Genomic DNA, 16063 nt, shown 5'->3' with positions numbered 1-16063 from the left:
CTGCCGGTGAACCTAGATAACCCTTTGGCAAAGGGAACGGCTGAAGTTGCGACAACTGCAGACACGACGAAGCATCTCGCCTTTGGGCAAGGATCACGTCCATCCGTTAAAAACAAAAGATAACAAAATCATCCCCCAAATCACGATAAAATTGACACGTATAAGTTTCAGTCTGGTTTCTGCAGATTGGAAGAAATGCCCGACGCACAACGCCTATCCTTTTGACTCTACTCAAACTCGCTGAAAGGAAACTCTGAAGACTTTTCACAATTTACACTGTTCACAATTTACACTATGCAACAGTAGTAGGTATAAAAATAAATCCAATGAAATTGTAAAGAACAGGTTGCCACTATAATATCCATAAAAGTAATAAATTTCAATAAATTTATAATGAAAAAAAAATTGCCGCTGTAACAATCCGAGTCCCTCGAAAAAGAGCAACATGAGTTAACTCTCTCTGCAGCATCAGTGCTCATTAAATCATGCAGCGGATGTGACTTTGCGAACTTTGGGGTTAAAAGTTTTAAGCCACAAATTTAAGTTTTCGTATCAATTAACCTTCGCACCACATCCTTAACGAAAGAGTTAAAGCAAGACGAGCAACAACCTTTCAACAGATGTTCAGGTCCGTCATCTGAATCATGTACACAATTATCAGGAGGCTCACTGACAGAAGTAACCATGCTCCTTCGATGCTCGATTCCACAAGCAGCTAGTATGGTGTGGGTTGAATTCCTTGCAATCTCCTTGAATGTAGAGTGATCTTCACCAGGATAATTAAAGGAGGGAAAAAAAATCAGTTTGAGATGATCACCGACTCACCGAGTCAAGATGAATATGTTTATTTGCAAATGAATGGATGATCCTAAGCAGTTCTCAGTAATACATAAGAAGCTATTAAAACAAATGGGTAATTGAAAATATGATGGGTATCTGAAAATATGGTAATCCGATGGATTTAACATCTGAATTTTCTTCCATAATTACTTGAAATATTGTTTAGTCAAATTTCTGGGTTTATGAATTCATTTTTGTGACATACATCAGAACCCTTAACTCGTTATCTAGCTAATTGTTTTGAATTGATTATGATGTATCACTTAACTGGCTGGTCAGTTGACGTGTAACATCTAAAGCCATGATATTAAAGATTGAACAGAATTTTGGACACCCAAAAAATGCGGACAAAGAGAACAGGAGGAGACAAAAGAAACAGAAATATACTGTCAGGTAGCAGAAAAACTGAACTAACAAATGGAATTTTTCGAAAAGGACTCGTCTCACTAAAGTTGCTTTTGACTCATGGCTTGCAGATCTAATTAGTCGCATCAAAATCTTGAGTGCTAAGCTAATTTCTGTAAAATCAAGACTGAAACACAAGATTCATTAAACTCTACATGTTTTGTGTACTATTCTAAATGAAAAATAAATTGGGCTTTTCCAATATTAGGCCCTTAAGTTCTTTCATATTTAGAAATTAGTTCCTCAAATCATGGAAATAGCTATAAGGTCTCCCAATTCTTCTGTTAATTTGAACATAGTCCCTCAAATGATTGAAATTGCTATAGAGTCCCCAAATTCTCATAAATTGTTTCAAATTAATCCCTCCAATTGACATTTCTATCCTTGATTGGATGGATTAATTTCAAAAGAATGTAAGAATTGGGGACCTAATAGCAACTGCAATTATTTGAGGGACTAGTTTCAAAATAATGTAAAAATTGGTGAACCTAATGTCAATTTCAATGCTTTGAGGGACTAATTTCAAAATATGAAAGATTTAAGAGACTAAAACTTAAAAAAAAACAAATGTATTTAGACATAATTAATCTGACAACCAAGTATAGCAATTTACAACTAAAAAGAAGTTTAGGGGCGTTATTCATTGGGACATTTGAGAGGATAATGGAATATTTTTGGGGATTATATTTTATGGTGTTATTCATTGGGACAATGGAACAAAGATATTACCTTTTAGTGTTGTTGGTTTATTGGAACACTAGTGGAACAGTTTCACCACTTGGGATAAAATTATCCCACTCATATAGCAATATTTGTACAAATAGTAAAAATTTCCTCCATATTGGAACAATTATGTTCCCCTTTGAAGGCAATTGGGATAATTTTGAAACATTTTTGTATTACTTAACTAATACATGCTAATTATATTATAAATATATAACATGATATATAAAATATAAAGTATATTCAATATATTATATTACATTATCATGTAATAGAATATTATTATGTTTACTTAATATGTATAATTTATTCTATTATATTTATTATATATTATTATGCAATATCACATACTATATCTACTTCTTATTTACTAAAGGAGAACACTCAAAAAGCTCTTATGAACAGTATATCTGATTTGGACCAATCAGATTATTCCTAAAAAATATATTTTTAAAAACCTAAAGATCTGAACAATGAAAAAATAAAATGAAACCACGTTCTCCTACAAAATCTACGCCTTCTTTCTTTTTACCGGTCACGTTCTCCAAACTTCCCCTAAATATATGGACAACTGTTATCCAGTATTTCAAATGTTCACAATCTCATCTTCACTATTTCTCATCTCCTCTCTCTCTCTCTCTCTGCTCTTCTTCGCCAGTCAAGCGATGACGACAAGGATGCGATCGCGCTCCGTCACCTCCTCTCTCCATTGATCTCTTCAAAGCGTCTAGGCTATGTGGAGTCAAATTACACGCAACATTCTCCTAACTTTTGATCCCAGCTCTGATTTCTCCCCCAAATCAATCTAAAAATCTAATATCTTCTCTCTTTTTAGGGTTAAGTCCAGCGATGGTTTTCACGCAGAAACTGCACGAAGCGTTCAAGGGCACGATGGAGAGGATCACGAGCCCTCGAGCGGTCTCCGCTTTCAAGGAGAAAGGCGTCCTCAGCGTCTCCGAGTTCGTCATCGCCGGCGACACTTTAAAAATTAGGGTTCCTTAACATTGGCTAAATTGACTGGCTAAATTGACGGTTACCCTCTTTTTTTAAGGAAAGGGCAGAGTTTTGAGTTAAAAAAATGGCCTTTTTCCTTCTCTACACTGCGATTTGTGTTACTCCCTTCAAAAGAGGGCCGAGGAAAAATTTATGTTACTCCCTTTAATTTGATTTATTATTGCTCAAATGGAGATCTCAACTGGGTTTGTTTCGTAATTGTGGGATCTGAATCCAAATAAGCGGGATTGCTTGCATTTTGCTCTTGATTTTGTTCATGATTTTCCTTTTCCTTTTCCTTTTTTTAAATTTTTTTTGCTTTTGTTTGTTTTTGTGTGTGTGGAATAATGATTTTCCTTTTCCTTTTCCTTTTTTTAAATTTTTTTTGCTTTTGTTTGTTTTTGTGTGTGTGGAATAATGGGTTTTGGGTATTAGCTCCAGTTTTTAAATTTTTTTTGCTTTTGTTTGTTTTTGTGTGTGTGGAATAATGGGTTTTGGGTATTAGCTCCAGATCTCAAAAGATAACAGATTGATATCTGTGTTTTTTTTTCAGGATAAGCTTGCTATGAATATTACAACTGAACAGGGGAAGACACTTAAAGATGCCCAGTGTGATGTTTTCTGTGGTTTAGCGAGGTTAGTTTAACACCAAATCTAAATTTCCAAATTTGTATAAATCCAAATCTAAATTACTATTAGTACAACTCTTTTGCATATTTTCAAATTTGTATGCATGTTTTGTGTTCGATTCTAATTGAAATTTCTTTATGCATGTTGTTGGATTGGCTTCATGTCCGCCTTCTACAGCCTCTCTCTCTGCGACCCAGCCGCAGACGGCGGCGAACTGAAATGCCCCTCGATCGTTTCTATGAATCGCTATTATGTTGTTCAGTATGTCACTTTTCAATCAGTAAATCATGTTGGACTCATTAATACATTTGTGATATTTGATGTCCTTATATTTGGATATGATACATGTTTGATTCTTGATCTAAGTGGAGAACTTAGATAGAAGTAACATCTTCTATTGAGGGGATGTTTTTTATACAGAAAGAAAGGATCTTGGCTCATATTCATATAACAGAATAATAGAGCATAAGGATAAGGTTATAACTTATAAGAAAATGTTTACATAAAAAAAAGGTTGATGGCATGAGGCATGCAAGAAATTCTCAGATTTGCATTTTTTCCCTTCCAGAAATGTGTGAATTCTGTAAGTTCTGTTAGAATTATAGGAATGCTTTTTTTTAAAGATTGATCGATGAAAATTGTCCCAATATGAAAATCAAAACTTGAACTTTGTTATGTATTTGATGTCAGCAATCAGCCGCTTTGGAGTTATAGTGAATTGTTATTTTGTGGACCTTTTTGTTCTCTGTGCAATGCTTTGGACTGTTTTAATGAAAATAAGTGATCATGGAAATATAATATACGAGTTAAATGTGATTCAGTTGAATAATTAACAATATGAAGTATATTATTTATTCATGTTTTGGGCTGCTTGGCTTCCTCTAGGTTATGGAAAGAACCTCATAAGAGCTTCTGGATGAGATGTCATTGGTATATGACTCCAGAGGAGACTGCAGTTGGGAGGCAACCTTATAACTTACGAAGGGAACTTTACTTCACAAACCATTCGAGTGACATTGAGGTGAAATTTTCCATTTATCTTTTTTTTTATAAAAAAAATCAGTCCTAATAGAACATTGGGACTTCATATTTCCTTTATGAACAATATTTGTCACGTGTCATCAAGGTAGAAATTATTGTTGCTTAATGCATCAAGCAGTCATGTAGAAATTATTCTTAATTGTAGTCCACTCGGAAGAATATAAATGTGATAAACTGTAGTCGTATATATGTATCGATATTTTGATTCTGTAGATGTCATGATCCTTACTGTGTTTTATTTTATTTTATTACTTTTTTGGAGAAACTATTATATCGAATAGTTATTGGTGTCATGGATTACTAAATGTTTACCTAGAAAGCTAGGCAACATGTCACTTAGGAGTAAGTTGAAATATTACATTTAGTTATTTTTACATGTCATGGATTATATCGAATAGTTATTTTTACATTTGGTTCTTATCGGTTAGGAGTAAGTTGAAATATTACTTTCTGAGAAACATAATCTATTTTTAAATTTGGAGGAAATTGTTTCTGATGCCTATATTGGATGGACTAAATACTTGGAAGTTCATGTTAAATATTTGAAGGAGCAAATTGTAACCGTCTTCGATTCACTTTACATACGTTCAATATTTGTAGAAAATCTTTCAGAAACCGTGCTTTGCACGGGTCTAAATATATATATAATAATTTCATATTCCTAGAAGGAAACTTCTGCATCGTCAAACTGTTGATAAAAGTTGATGATTCTCGCATAATTGGAATATTACAGCTGCTAAATTTATTGGTATAATAAGCTATAACTTGCAGGAATGAGCATCCTCACGATGAATCGCCGGTTGAAACTTTTTCATCTACACTATTATTCCTCAAAATATATAACTTGAGGGGAAGGATTCATAAGGTAATTTTGTAGGTTCATGTATTAGTTAAAAGAAGAGTGAGTTTCATTGCAATTTTACCTTTTAGTTTCGATATTAGTCCCTTAAATATTTCTTTTTTGGAATTAGTCCCTTATATTGTTAAAACTGTTATTAGGTCCCCCAATTTGCAGAAAATCTTTTAGAAATCGTGCTTTGCACGGGTCTAAATACTAGTTATATAATAGTACAACAAAGTATTATAATATTATATAATACTTTAATAATATATATTATTATATAATATATTATATTAGTTGTAGTTAATATTTTATTGTAGCTATTATATTATATTATAGTGTATTATATTAAACCAATATAAAACCAATATAATAATATAGTATAATATAATATACCATATTAAATTAATGAATATGTTAATATATTACATTTAATTATATAATATAATATAATATAAATCATGTCATGTGATTATATTAATATAACAAAATATATTATTGTACTATAATATAATATGTTTTGGATATTATGTATATATTATAGTAATTATCATATAATATTATACTATATTTTAATTACAATATAGTATTTTAAATAATATTATATTGAATAAAAAATATTATAATATTTGATGTGGTAAATTATAACCTATGACTATATTCTGATATATTAAATTAAATATATTGTTAGCATATTATATCAGTTATTATATATAACATACTATTATAATATAATATAATAGTTGCCAATATTAATAAATATTATGATATAATATAATAATATACTTTGAAATAATATAATATATTATACTATAATATGATACCTTATTTTTAAAAATATTACATTGAATAAAATAAAATATTATAATATTTAAAAAAGTACATTATATCCTATGATACTATATTCTAATATATAATATAATTAAAATATTGTATTAAATATATTGTTCATATATTGTATCAATTATTATCTAATATAGCATACTAATATAATGTAATATAATATAATAATTAATAATATTAATCAGTAATCATAGTATATCATATTATAGTTTAGTATAAACAAAATAATGTACTAAATTAAATATTATATTATTGAAATATTATATTAAATATATTGTTCTTATATTATATCTATTATTATATAATATAGCATACTAATATACTATGATATTATATAATATAATAATTATTATAATATTAATTAGTAATTATAGTATAACATAGTATATTTTAGTACAAAGTAAAATAATATATTATATTCTAATAACATAGTAAATAATATACTAAACCAATTGGATAAATTAATTTAAATTAACTGATAAATAAAATTATATTTTAATAAGATCACACATCATTAATTTTCCCACATGAATTGTCAGCGTAGGAACTCTCACTTTGAGAGAGTTTTTGTGATGATGATGAAGGTTAAACTTCCTTTTCCTCCGGGCCAGGTCACAATGCATGAATTTTGAAAAGTTAGTCATACATTTAGGCTAGTCCATCTAGCGGGAAGGCGATCAAAGGCCGTTGGGAGTGCTTTGGCGGCTTCAGGTTGACGAAACCTTTTTGTTTTTTTTTGCATACATCAAACTTTCATATTTGACGTGGATTCTGAAATGCCTAGTTCTGTTAACTCCTTTAGGGAAGTTTATGATCGTCTTCATTCCAATTTGAACTCCTCCTAGCTTCCAAAGAGATGGGAAACCCCCCGGAGCAAAAGAAAGACGTGGCAATTAGAAGTACATTTAGGTTTCAGCATAACAAAGTTTGCACTATCTTTTTGCACTTAGGTGCACTACCGAGAAGGTTACTAAAGTCGCTGGACGGGAGGCGATTGAATGCTTTTGAAAACCTTGAGGCATACAGATCACGGATGGTTAAGGCATATGATCTAATGCCAACTGTATTGAAATCAATCATCACATTATGGTTAAACCAAACCATTCGAAAGATGAACATTAGGATCACATTTCAGCTAGTGTTTATTTCGAGGAATCCCTTCATCGTCACACTCGCCCAACCTATACAAACAAGCTTTCCATTCTATGTGCTATACTTGTCCATGCTCTTTGTGATTGCACTTGAAAGAACTTTTCTGGAAAGAGCAATCTCGCTTTAATCAAAGCTTCAAATTGTCTCATTATCCCAACTTATCCCACTTTATCCCGCTCAAAATATCCCAAAGAGATAAAATTGTTCCATTGGAACAATTATCCCACTTGGCCCCAACTTGTCCCAATCAATGACCCCTCTAGCCTAATTAGAAGAAAAGCAATTATCTCTCCATTTTTCTGCGTTTCTATGAGATAATGTTTGAAGTCATCAGCACCAGTTATCAACTGATGTCCTAATGCAAGTGAGTTCTTGTTTTTCAACATCAGCTCCAGTAATCAGCTCTATATTAAAATAAATAAACAAAGAAATAAACCACACACATGCATACAGAGTAAAAATTTATAAATGGGTATGAGAAAACACAATAGCCAATATAACTTATCATTGTAATGCTTTAGTTGAGTAACATAAGAACCTAAAGAGAGAATTTCGACACATTACATTCTATAGCATAATAGCATAATATAAGCTTTTCAACCTCTAGAACTAGATTGGCCCAGACAGAGGCAGACTGCCTAGCCTCTATAGCATAATAGCATAATATTAAATTAGATGTTATAATTAGAGCTTCAGATAATAAATCCTGGAACAAGCAAGTGTCAATAGTTAATTCAGTTGAGCTTTAGATAATGAAATTTCCATGATGACACAATCAGAAAACAATTAAATATATTGAGTATTAATTGGTAAACTAAATCTTCAAACAAGAAGGTAAATGTGCACAATTAACCTGAAAGTAAAAGGCCATCAAGATCAAGTAAGACATACCCACTGTCCTGTTCTTGGCGAGGTCTTTTAGATGATGTCTCACCATTTTTCGCACTTCTTCCTTCGCACCATCTACATGTCTTAAACTACTTCCTTCACTAAGCATGCATGGAGCCAAATTAGTATGCGTGTGGAAGAAAGGCCTGGGATTTTGCTGTTGCTGCTGAAAACCTAATAACGAGGGCAGACTCAGATTGCCTGCCATAGGTGAAGTCTCCCAATTCTCTGCAATAGTTGCTACTGAACTAGGCTGCGACGTATTAGTTCTTGTGGGGGTTCTCCTCTGTCTATCGGTGGAGAGGATGACATGTATACGCTGTCGTATATGTCTTCTTCCCATAAGAGTTGACGCCCCAGACCCAGAGATAGGAGAGGGAACAAAATGATTATCCCCAGGAAAATCTCTAGGGGAAGCATTGAGGTCAATTCTCAATGAAGAAGGGCAGCCAAACAAAGATACTGGTCGCGGGGAGTCTACATTGAGACTGGTAGCACTGAAAAAGCTATTGTTGATTGGTTCTTGACCAGTCGTAGTTTCCTGAAACTGGGACTGAGATGCTGCTTCATTCACAGATCTACAACATTCGCAATACCAGTTACCTTCAGGTACCTCCCTCCCCAGACCAACACAGTAGGTATGAGCTGAGGAATCACAAATATCACATAGCAACATTAGGTTATCATCTCCCCCTTGTTGGCACTCCATACAGACTACATTTTCGTATGGATCTAACATACCCCGCAATTCTTCTTCAGATGGCTGATAAACCTATAGAATCAAAGTAGAAAAATCAACACTAAGAACAGAGTATTCCAAAGAAAATCAACTACCTTAAATAGAAATGAAAATTTCAAATCATAATTCTAGTTTGTAACTTGTGTAATTCCTTTATCTACTTAAACATATCATCAAAGTAAAAAAATCTATAAAGCACTCTGGAAAAAAATATTTCCAATTTTCATCTGCATGAATTCATCACATCACCGATTCACAGAATGTTTTCATTGCAAAAATAAGGAAAGAATGGTCAGTCTCCATACTTGACAATAACCTAATTTAATTAAGAGACAATATTACACTAGCACATTTTCTACTTCTGATCTCTATATGATGAAACTATACTTTTCTCTTTCAGTCATCACCCAATTTAATTAGGAACTAGCCCAACAAAATAGTGCCATGGAAAATGTATGCTTTCATACCAACATCTGCTTGAACTAGTAGAGGAGATTCTCCACTAGTCAATGCATGAACAGAGGAACACACATTAATAAACTTCTTCAGAATTGTTTAAAACAGGGATGTCAATTGATTTCAGTTCCAACTGTATATAAGCGCTTACCATATAAGCGCTTACCACTTGATCAGCTCTCTTTATTTCAAATTGGTAAGATGGCTGATTTCAAGTGAACAATAAGCCTCTCTATCTAAAATATATAATCCTACAACAGATAAACTAGCTATACATATTGAAACAAGACAGCCAATTATCTAATGCAAATTTGAATATTCCCTGGACAACAACTCAAGAGAAAACTACCATTTGTTCATCATAAACAAAGCATTACAAAAGATGGGAGTAATGTTTTAAATATCGGCCGATAAACTGATATTATCGGTGATTTATCGGTTTTGGGCGCCTTCTGCTATAAGTTCGATTCTAAATCGGTTATCGTTTTTGGATGTTTATCGCTAATAACGTGGAGATAAAGTGAGTTATCAGCCAATATTGTCGGCCCAAAAATTGGAATTATCGGCCTTTGGTTTGAGTTTTGATTTCGGGCAACAGACACCTATTCAATGCACTTTAAACCTAACTCGACCCAAGTTTTTACCATTGGTTAGTGATCCTGAACATAATTATTTACATTTTGATATGCTTATATTTCATTAAGTATAATTAGATTATATTTTAAAATATTATATTATGTATATCACCATCCGGTAATGTCACTCCGATAAATACTACTTATCCCCGATATATCCCCGATATCCGCTATCCGATATGGATTTTGACCGTCCGATGAATCCCCAATGACCGATATTTAAAATATTTGTATGAGAGCAACAATTTTCATAAGCAAAACAGGAGAAATGTCAGTATACCTGATCACGCTTCTGAACCCTTACCACTGCACTACTACTCATCCCAAACTCTGGATCTGATCTGCCCAATTTAGTGATCGTTTCAAACCTTCTCTTGCACAAAGGACACCTTGACTCCACTTTTGACCACTCCATTATGCAAGCAAAGCAGAAATAATGAGAGCAGCAATTGAGCAAACCTTGAATAACACTCTTCTTCTCTTCTGATAAGCATACACCGCACACTTGCTTCCCCGATGAATCGACTTGCCTCTCTTTACCCTTCTCTTCTGCCTTCTTTGTAGCAGTGACCCTTTTTGGTTGTTCGATCATCAAAAGCCCTCCTCTTCTCAGATCCATAACCTCTTCCTCCAAAGTCATCTCATCAACATCTAATGATTCAGAGTCAGAATCCACCAATGAATTCGATCTCTTTCTTTTGGTTTTAGGCCCTGTTCTCTTTCCCCTTGTCTTTTTGCTTTGATTTCTCTCTTTATCTATCAAAAATTCATCTTCAATCAAAAATTCATCATCATTCTCGGAAATTAAATAATCAGAATCCGAAGAATCCACGACTCTCTTCCTCCTCTTCCTATCGTTAAATCCCACATCTTTCTGCTTCTCGTTCTTAGTTTGTCGCTTATCTACTACAATTTGCTCTTGGACATAATTGAAATCATCCTCCAAATCAAAATCATCATCAGAAACCACGAAATCAGAATCCGATGACTCTGAATCCTCTGCAGATCTCTTCTTTCTCCATTTCTTAGGTCCTTCCATCTTCTTCTTCACTGTCTTCTTCGCTGCTGTCTTCTTGTTCTTCCTTTGCTTATTAATCAAAGCTATATCTTTCTTGACGAAATCATCATCAGATGTCACAAAATATGAATTTAAAGACTCTGAATCAACCGACGATCTCTTATTCGTTCTCTTTGTTCTCTTTCTCCCAACTAAAACCCTATCTTTCACTACGAAATCATCATCATCATCATCGGAGCTCCCGATCGTCCTTTTTTGCCTCTTTCTTGCAGGCAAAGCGTTTGATCTACCTTTCTTTCTCCCCTTTGTCTTAGAAACCTTTGATCTTCGCCTCTTTCTAACATTCTTAACGGCTCCTCTCCTTTTCGAGACCAGCAAACCCTCATCCTCATCGAAATCGTCCTCATCCGGTGAAAAATCCTCATCTTCATCCTCCTCCTCATCAAATTCGTAATCTGAATCCCTAGATTCTCGCTTCTTCGCTCTCCCCCTTCCCCTTTTCGGTAGATCCTCGGTCACTTCATCATCAGAAACCCTGGGTTTCTTGTAACCCCTCTGTTTCTTCTTCGGAGATCTCGCGATCTCGGACTCGCCATCGGATTCATCGAACTCGAAGCTTTCTTCATCGGACAAATCACGAGAGTTAACATCGGACTCGTAATTGCTCTCCGACTCCTCGTCTTCATCCTCTTCGATTAAGTACTCCTCATCCCCATCGTCATCTTCTTCGTCGTCCTTGGATCGAGGCTTCCGCTTCCTGCTTCCGTTGTTGGGTTTTTTGTAGATAACCCTACCTCCTCTTGCCATTTTGCCTAAATGGAGCCAAAAACAACTAGATTTGAATGATCCAGGGGGTTATTTGTAAATATTAATATGGATTTGCAAAAAGAAATGAGAATTGGGACCTGGACGAAATGATGGTGGGAGTTGACGAGGAGTGGCGAGCCATGGCTGAGAGAAAGAGGGCAGTTTTATCTCTTGCGAAGGCACCGCCTGTGGCACTGAAATTACAAATTTGCCCTTGTAACGGGTGGGCGCGGCGACGTTTCTGTGTCTTCGAGTGGGCCCCCTCGAGGAAAGCGGTTTCGGGTTAACACGTGCTGGATACAAAGCGGCGCCCAATAGCATCGCATGTGAGCTTCGCTTCCTTTTTTGTGCAGGCTGTTAGACTTCAGAATCTTTTCCTTTTGCGGAACAATTTCTCCACAATTTTGGCAAGATCCATGCAAAATTTCTATTTAAGAAAGAGTAATTTTTTTAATGAAACTCTATTAAAAATTAGATTAAACGCGGCTGTTGTGCTTATTTACCATCTTGACCGGTGTCATGTTTGATGATTTGAATAATCTTTTTATTATATATTTTTAATTATAAAGAATTCCATGTATTCTGTGTTTAATTGTTGCCAAACAAATTTGTGCTCATGCGTTTCTATATAGTAATTTAAAATCTTCTTGATCATTTGTAAAATAGAAAGACTGAAATCTCTTAAGAAGAGCAGGAAATAATAGCACTAAATGGCAGCATTTGTTGCTGATAGAAATGGTAAATGAAGATATAAAGACAAGCATAAAAAGGTTTATACAACCTAGATATTGGTATCTAACGCATCAATAGCAAAAATTAAATGTCAGTGATATATTATGCACTTTATTGTATATAGTTTTCCTTAGCTAGCTGTACAACAATAATGCCATGAGATTCCGACTATAAATATTTATTATTTATGTATTTCCTTTTATGAATCAAATTATAATTTCATTTCACATTTTGAGTGTTAAAGTAAGAGAGAGAGTTTTGGGTAAGTTTCCCTTAAATTGAATATTAGGTGTGCACATATATTTATACAAGTAGAGGAGGGTGAGGTGTGTTCTCACAACCAATGTGAGACTAAAAACCCACTATCAACACTATTATCAACAGTCTCCCCTCCCCCCGCCAACTCATGTTGGATCAAACAAAGTGAGTTTGCGTACAAGAAACTGGAACCGATGAACATGTAAGGTCTTTGTGAAGAAATCTGCAAGCTCGTCGGCGGATGATACATGAGGAAGTAGAATTGTCTTATCCTTGATAACTTGTTGACGGACAAAATAAGCGCCAATCTCAATGTGTTTGGTCCTTCATAAAACACTGGATTTTTAACAATCTGGATGGCACTCTTATTATCACAGTATAGAGGAGTAGGAGTCGAAATAGAAATACTGAAATCACTGAGAAGACGACGAAGATGAATAATCTTTTTAGTTGTTGTGGACATTACATGATACTCTGTCTCGATGCTGGAAAGAGCAACAACATCTTGTTTCTTACTCAGTCAAAAAATTAGGAAATCACCAAGAAATATACAATAACATGTGGTAGACTTCCTGGTAGCGGGATCACCAGCCCAATCAGCATTAGAATATGCACAAAGCTCTAACTTGGATGTAGCAGAAAATAAAAGAGAGCGAGTGCTAGTACCCCGGAGATACTGAAGAATCCGTAATAAGGCAGCATAGTAGGGGTGCATTCGGTTCGGATACGGCTCGGATATGACCATTACCTTAACCATAATCACTTTCTAAAAATGGATACGGATACGGTTCGGATATTCATCAGTAAGAAAAAAGCATTACCATATCTGCATTAAACGGAAACGGATATGGTTCGAATATTAGAGAGACGGATACATTTTGGATACGGATATTTGGAAAATAGATATGACTAGGATATGACAAAAAATACATGTGATTTTAATAACTCGCAAAGTAAACAAGTAAGACAAGTTACCTCATAGACTTTGTTGCTATTTTGTATGACAAACCTCAGAACACCATAGCAGGCCCTAAACAAAAAATAAAAAACATTGAATACCATAACTAAAATATGATAATCACCAACTACAACTAACCTCACAAACTACAACTTACCTTAAATGGACCGTTTGATGTCCATATGAAGTCATTCTCTCTTTGATTCATAGAGCCTGTATCATTCTCATGGCAATGAAATCACAATGTTTTTGACAAAAAACACGCAATAAAGTCATAATTCGAAAAATAATAGTCACTGATGCGGCATAAACATGTACCAAAAAGGTTGCAAGTGCACAACCGTGTCAAGTTATAGTATTTAAGATATCGATCCCACGGGGAAGGTGTTTTGTAGGAGAAAATATAAAATCGGTTCTTATGTTGTGTGTGTGACAAGAAGGAGTGATAAGTGAATGTGATTGTGGAGAGATAGAGAGAGTGGAAGTGATAGTGTGTAAATCGGCACGAGATATAAGTGAGAGTGGATGTGACAAAGAATGAATATGATTAATAAGGCAAGAAGGAAAAGGAAAATAAAAATCAAGAATAAAGAAAATAAAATTCAAGAATAAAAGAAAATGCAAGAAATTAAAGATGGTGGATTCAATTATAGATATGGGTAATCTACAATTGAACCCACTTCTTAGAAAATGGTGATTCCCTAGAGGGTTCTAGCCTAAAGGCGAATCAAACAAAATAAAAATAAACAAAAAGAAAAACTAAACCCAAGAGGGTTCTAGCCTCAAGGTGAATAGTATAAGAAATTAAAATCTAACTACAAAATAAAGTGCAAAATCTAAACTACAAAATAAAATTGCAAGAATTAAATGCAAGAAATTAAATCTATTCTATAAGCATGAAATAAATCTAAGGCAAGAGGGTTCTAGCCTCTTGGCTATTTAACAAGAAAATAAAATCTAAACTACAAGCATAGAAATAAATCTACACTAATAAGCAATAAAAAGGAAATAAAAGAGAAAAAGGAAAGAAAATGCAAACCTCTAAATAATTCTTCATCTCCATCTTCATCATCCAACAAAGAGAAGAAATATTTAAAGTGGTGAAAAAATTATTATTATTAATTGCAACTAAAGTTACAATTTTTGGAAGGCCTTCTCAATTAAGAGTAGCCCTCCTCTCCAAAAGGAGTTTACAAAATTTTCACACCTCTAACCCCTCACTCTCTACCCCTATTTATAGTAAACATCAGTGAATGAGAGCCATTGGATCAAACTTGAGCCCCAAGACAAGCAAAATCAGCCATTGACGCGCGCTACAGTAATCTGGCATCGATGCAGGCATCGATGCAGGTATCGATGCCAGCATCGATGCCCACATCGATGCCGACATCGATGCCCACTATTTCCAAATTCTGATTTCACGGATAGCTTCGTCTCGTCGAGATAGGCGATTTTCATATATTATATGTTAAATTCCGCCTTCCGGATTAGGAGATATCGTCGTTTCTTTGTGGCCAACCATTTTGAATATGATTTCTTTTCATATTGGATTTTTGATTTTCTCCGGCTTCTACAGGCTACACGACTTCATTCTGGGCTTTTGGATAATTTGGAAATTGATTTTCCAATGTGCTTCTTTGCTTCATTTCTTCATTTAATCAATGGGTTTTTGTTGAGAGATGAGAGTTTGAGATTTATTCTTCATTAACCTGCAATTAAAAGATAAAAATAATTATTAGTGGTATATTTATTCATATAAAATAGATAATGAGGGTATAAAACTGTAATAAAATATGATTATCATGCGATGATTAGTTATCTAATCTTATTCGAACGTTATATCTCCCTAAAACGATCGAAGATAGTGGCCTACCATGTCATGTGTCTCTATTCTAATCACAGTCGTTATACTCCCATGTCACAGAGCGACTTGATTATTTCAACATCGTCATTTATGCAAATGACGCTGTTTATTGATAGTGGCCTATCATGCGATGTGTCTCTGTTCTAATCACAGTCGTTATACTCCTATGTCAGTGAACTACTTGATCATTGTTAGACCCTAGAGGGGGTGATTAGGGTCTTATGCTAATCTAATCCGATT

The 16063-nt window shown here is 34.1% G+C and overlaps 1 protein-coding gene across 1 annotated transcript; it reads right to left on the bottom strand.

Annotated features, from left to right (window-relative positions):
• On the bottom strand, window positions 242–12194 carry LOC109848258 (chromodomain-helicase-DNA-binding protein 5-like). Its single transcript, XM_020417681.1, has 4 exons — window positions 12110–12194; window positions 10467–12016; window positions 8360–9128; window positions 242–766 (listed from the first exon to the last, which is right to left on the bottom strand). The coding sequence occupies exons 2-4, from the start codon at window positions 12009–12011 to the stop codon at window positions 540–542; spliced, it is 2541 nt and encodes an 846-aa protein (XP_020273270.1). The 5' UTR covers window positions 12012–12016; window positions 12110–12194; the 3' UTR covers window positions 242–539.

This window comes from Asparagus officinalis, chromosome 7, assembly GCF_001876935.1.
Source record: "Asparagus officinalis chromosome 7, Aspof.V1, whole genome shotgun sequence".
NCBI classification, from domain to species: Eukaryota; Viridiplantae; Streptophyta; class Magnoliopsida; order Asparagales; family Asparagaceae; genus Asparagus; species Asparagus officinalis.
The sequence above is the reverse complement of the archived record's forward strand: the minus strand, read 5'-3'. Positions and strand labels throughout refer to the sequence as shown.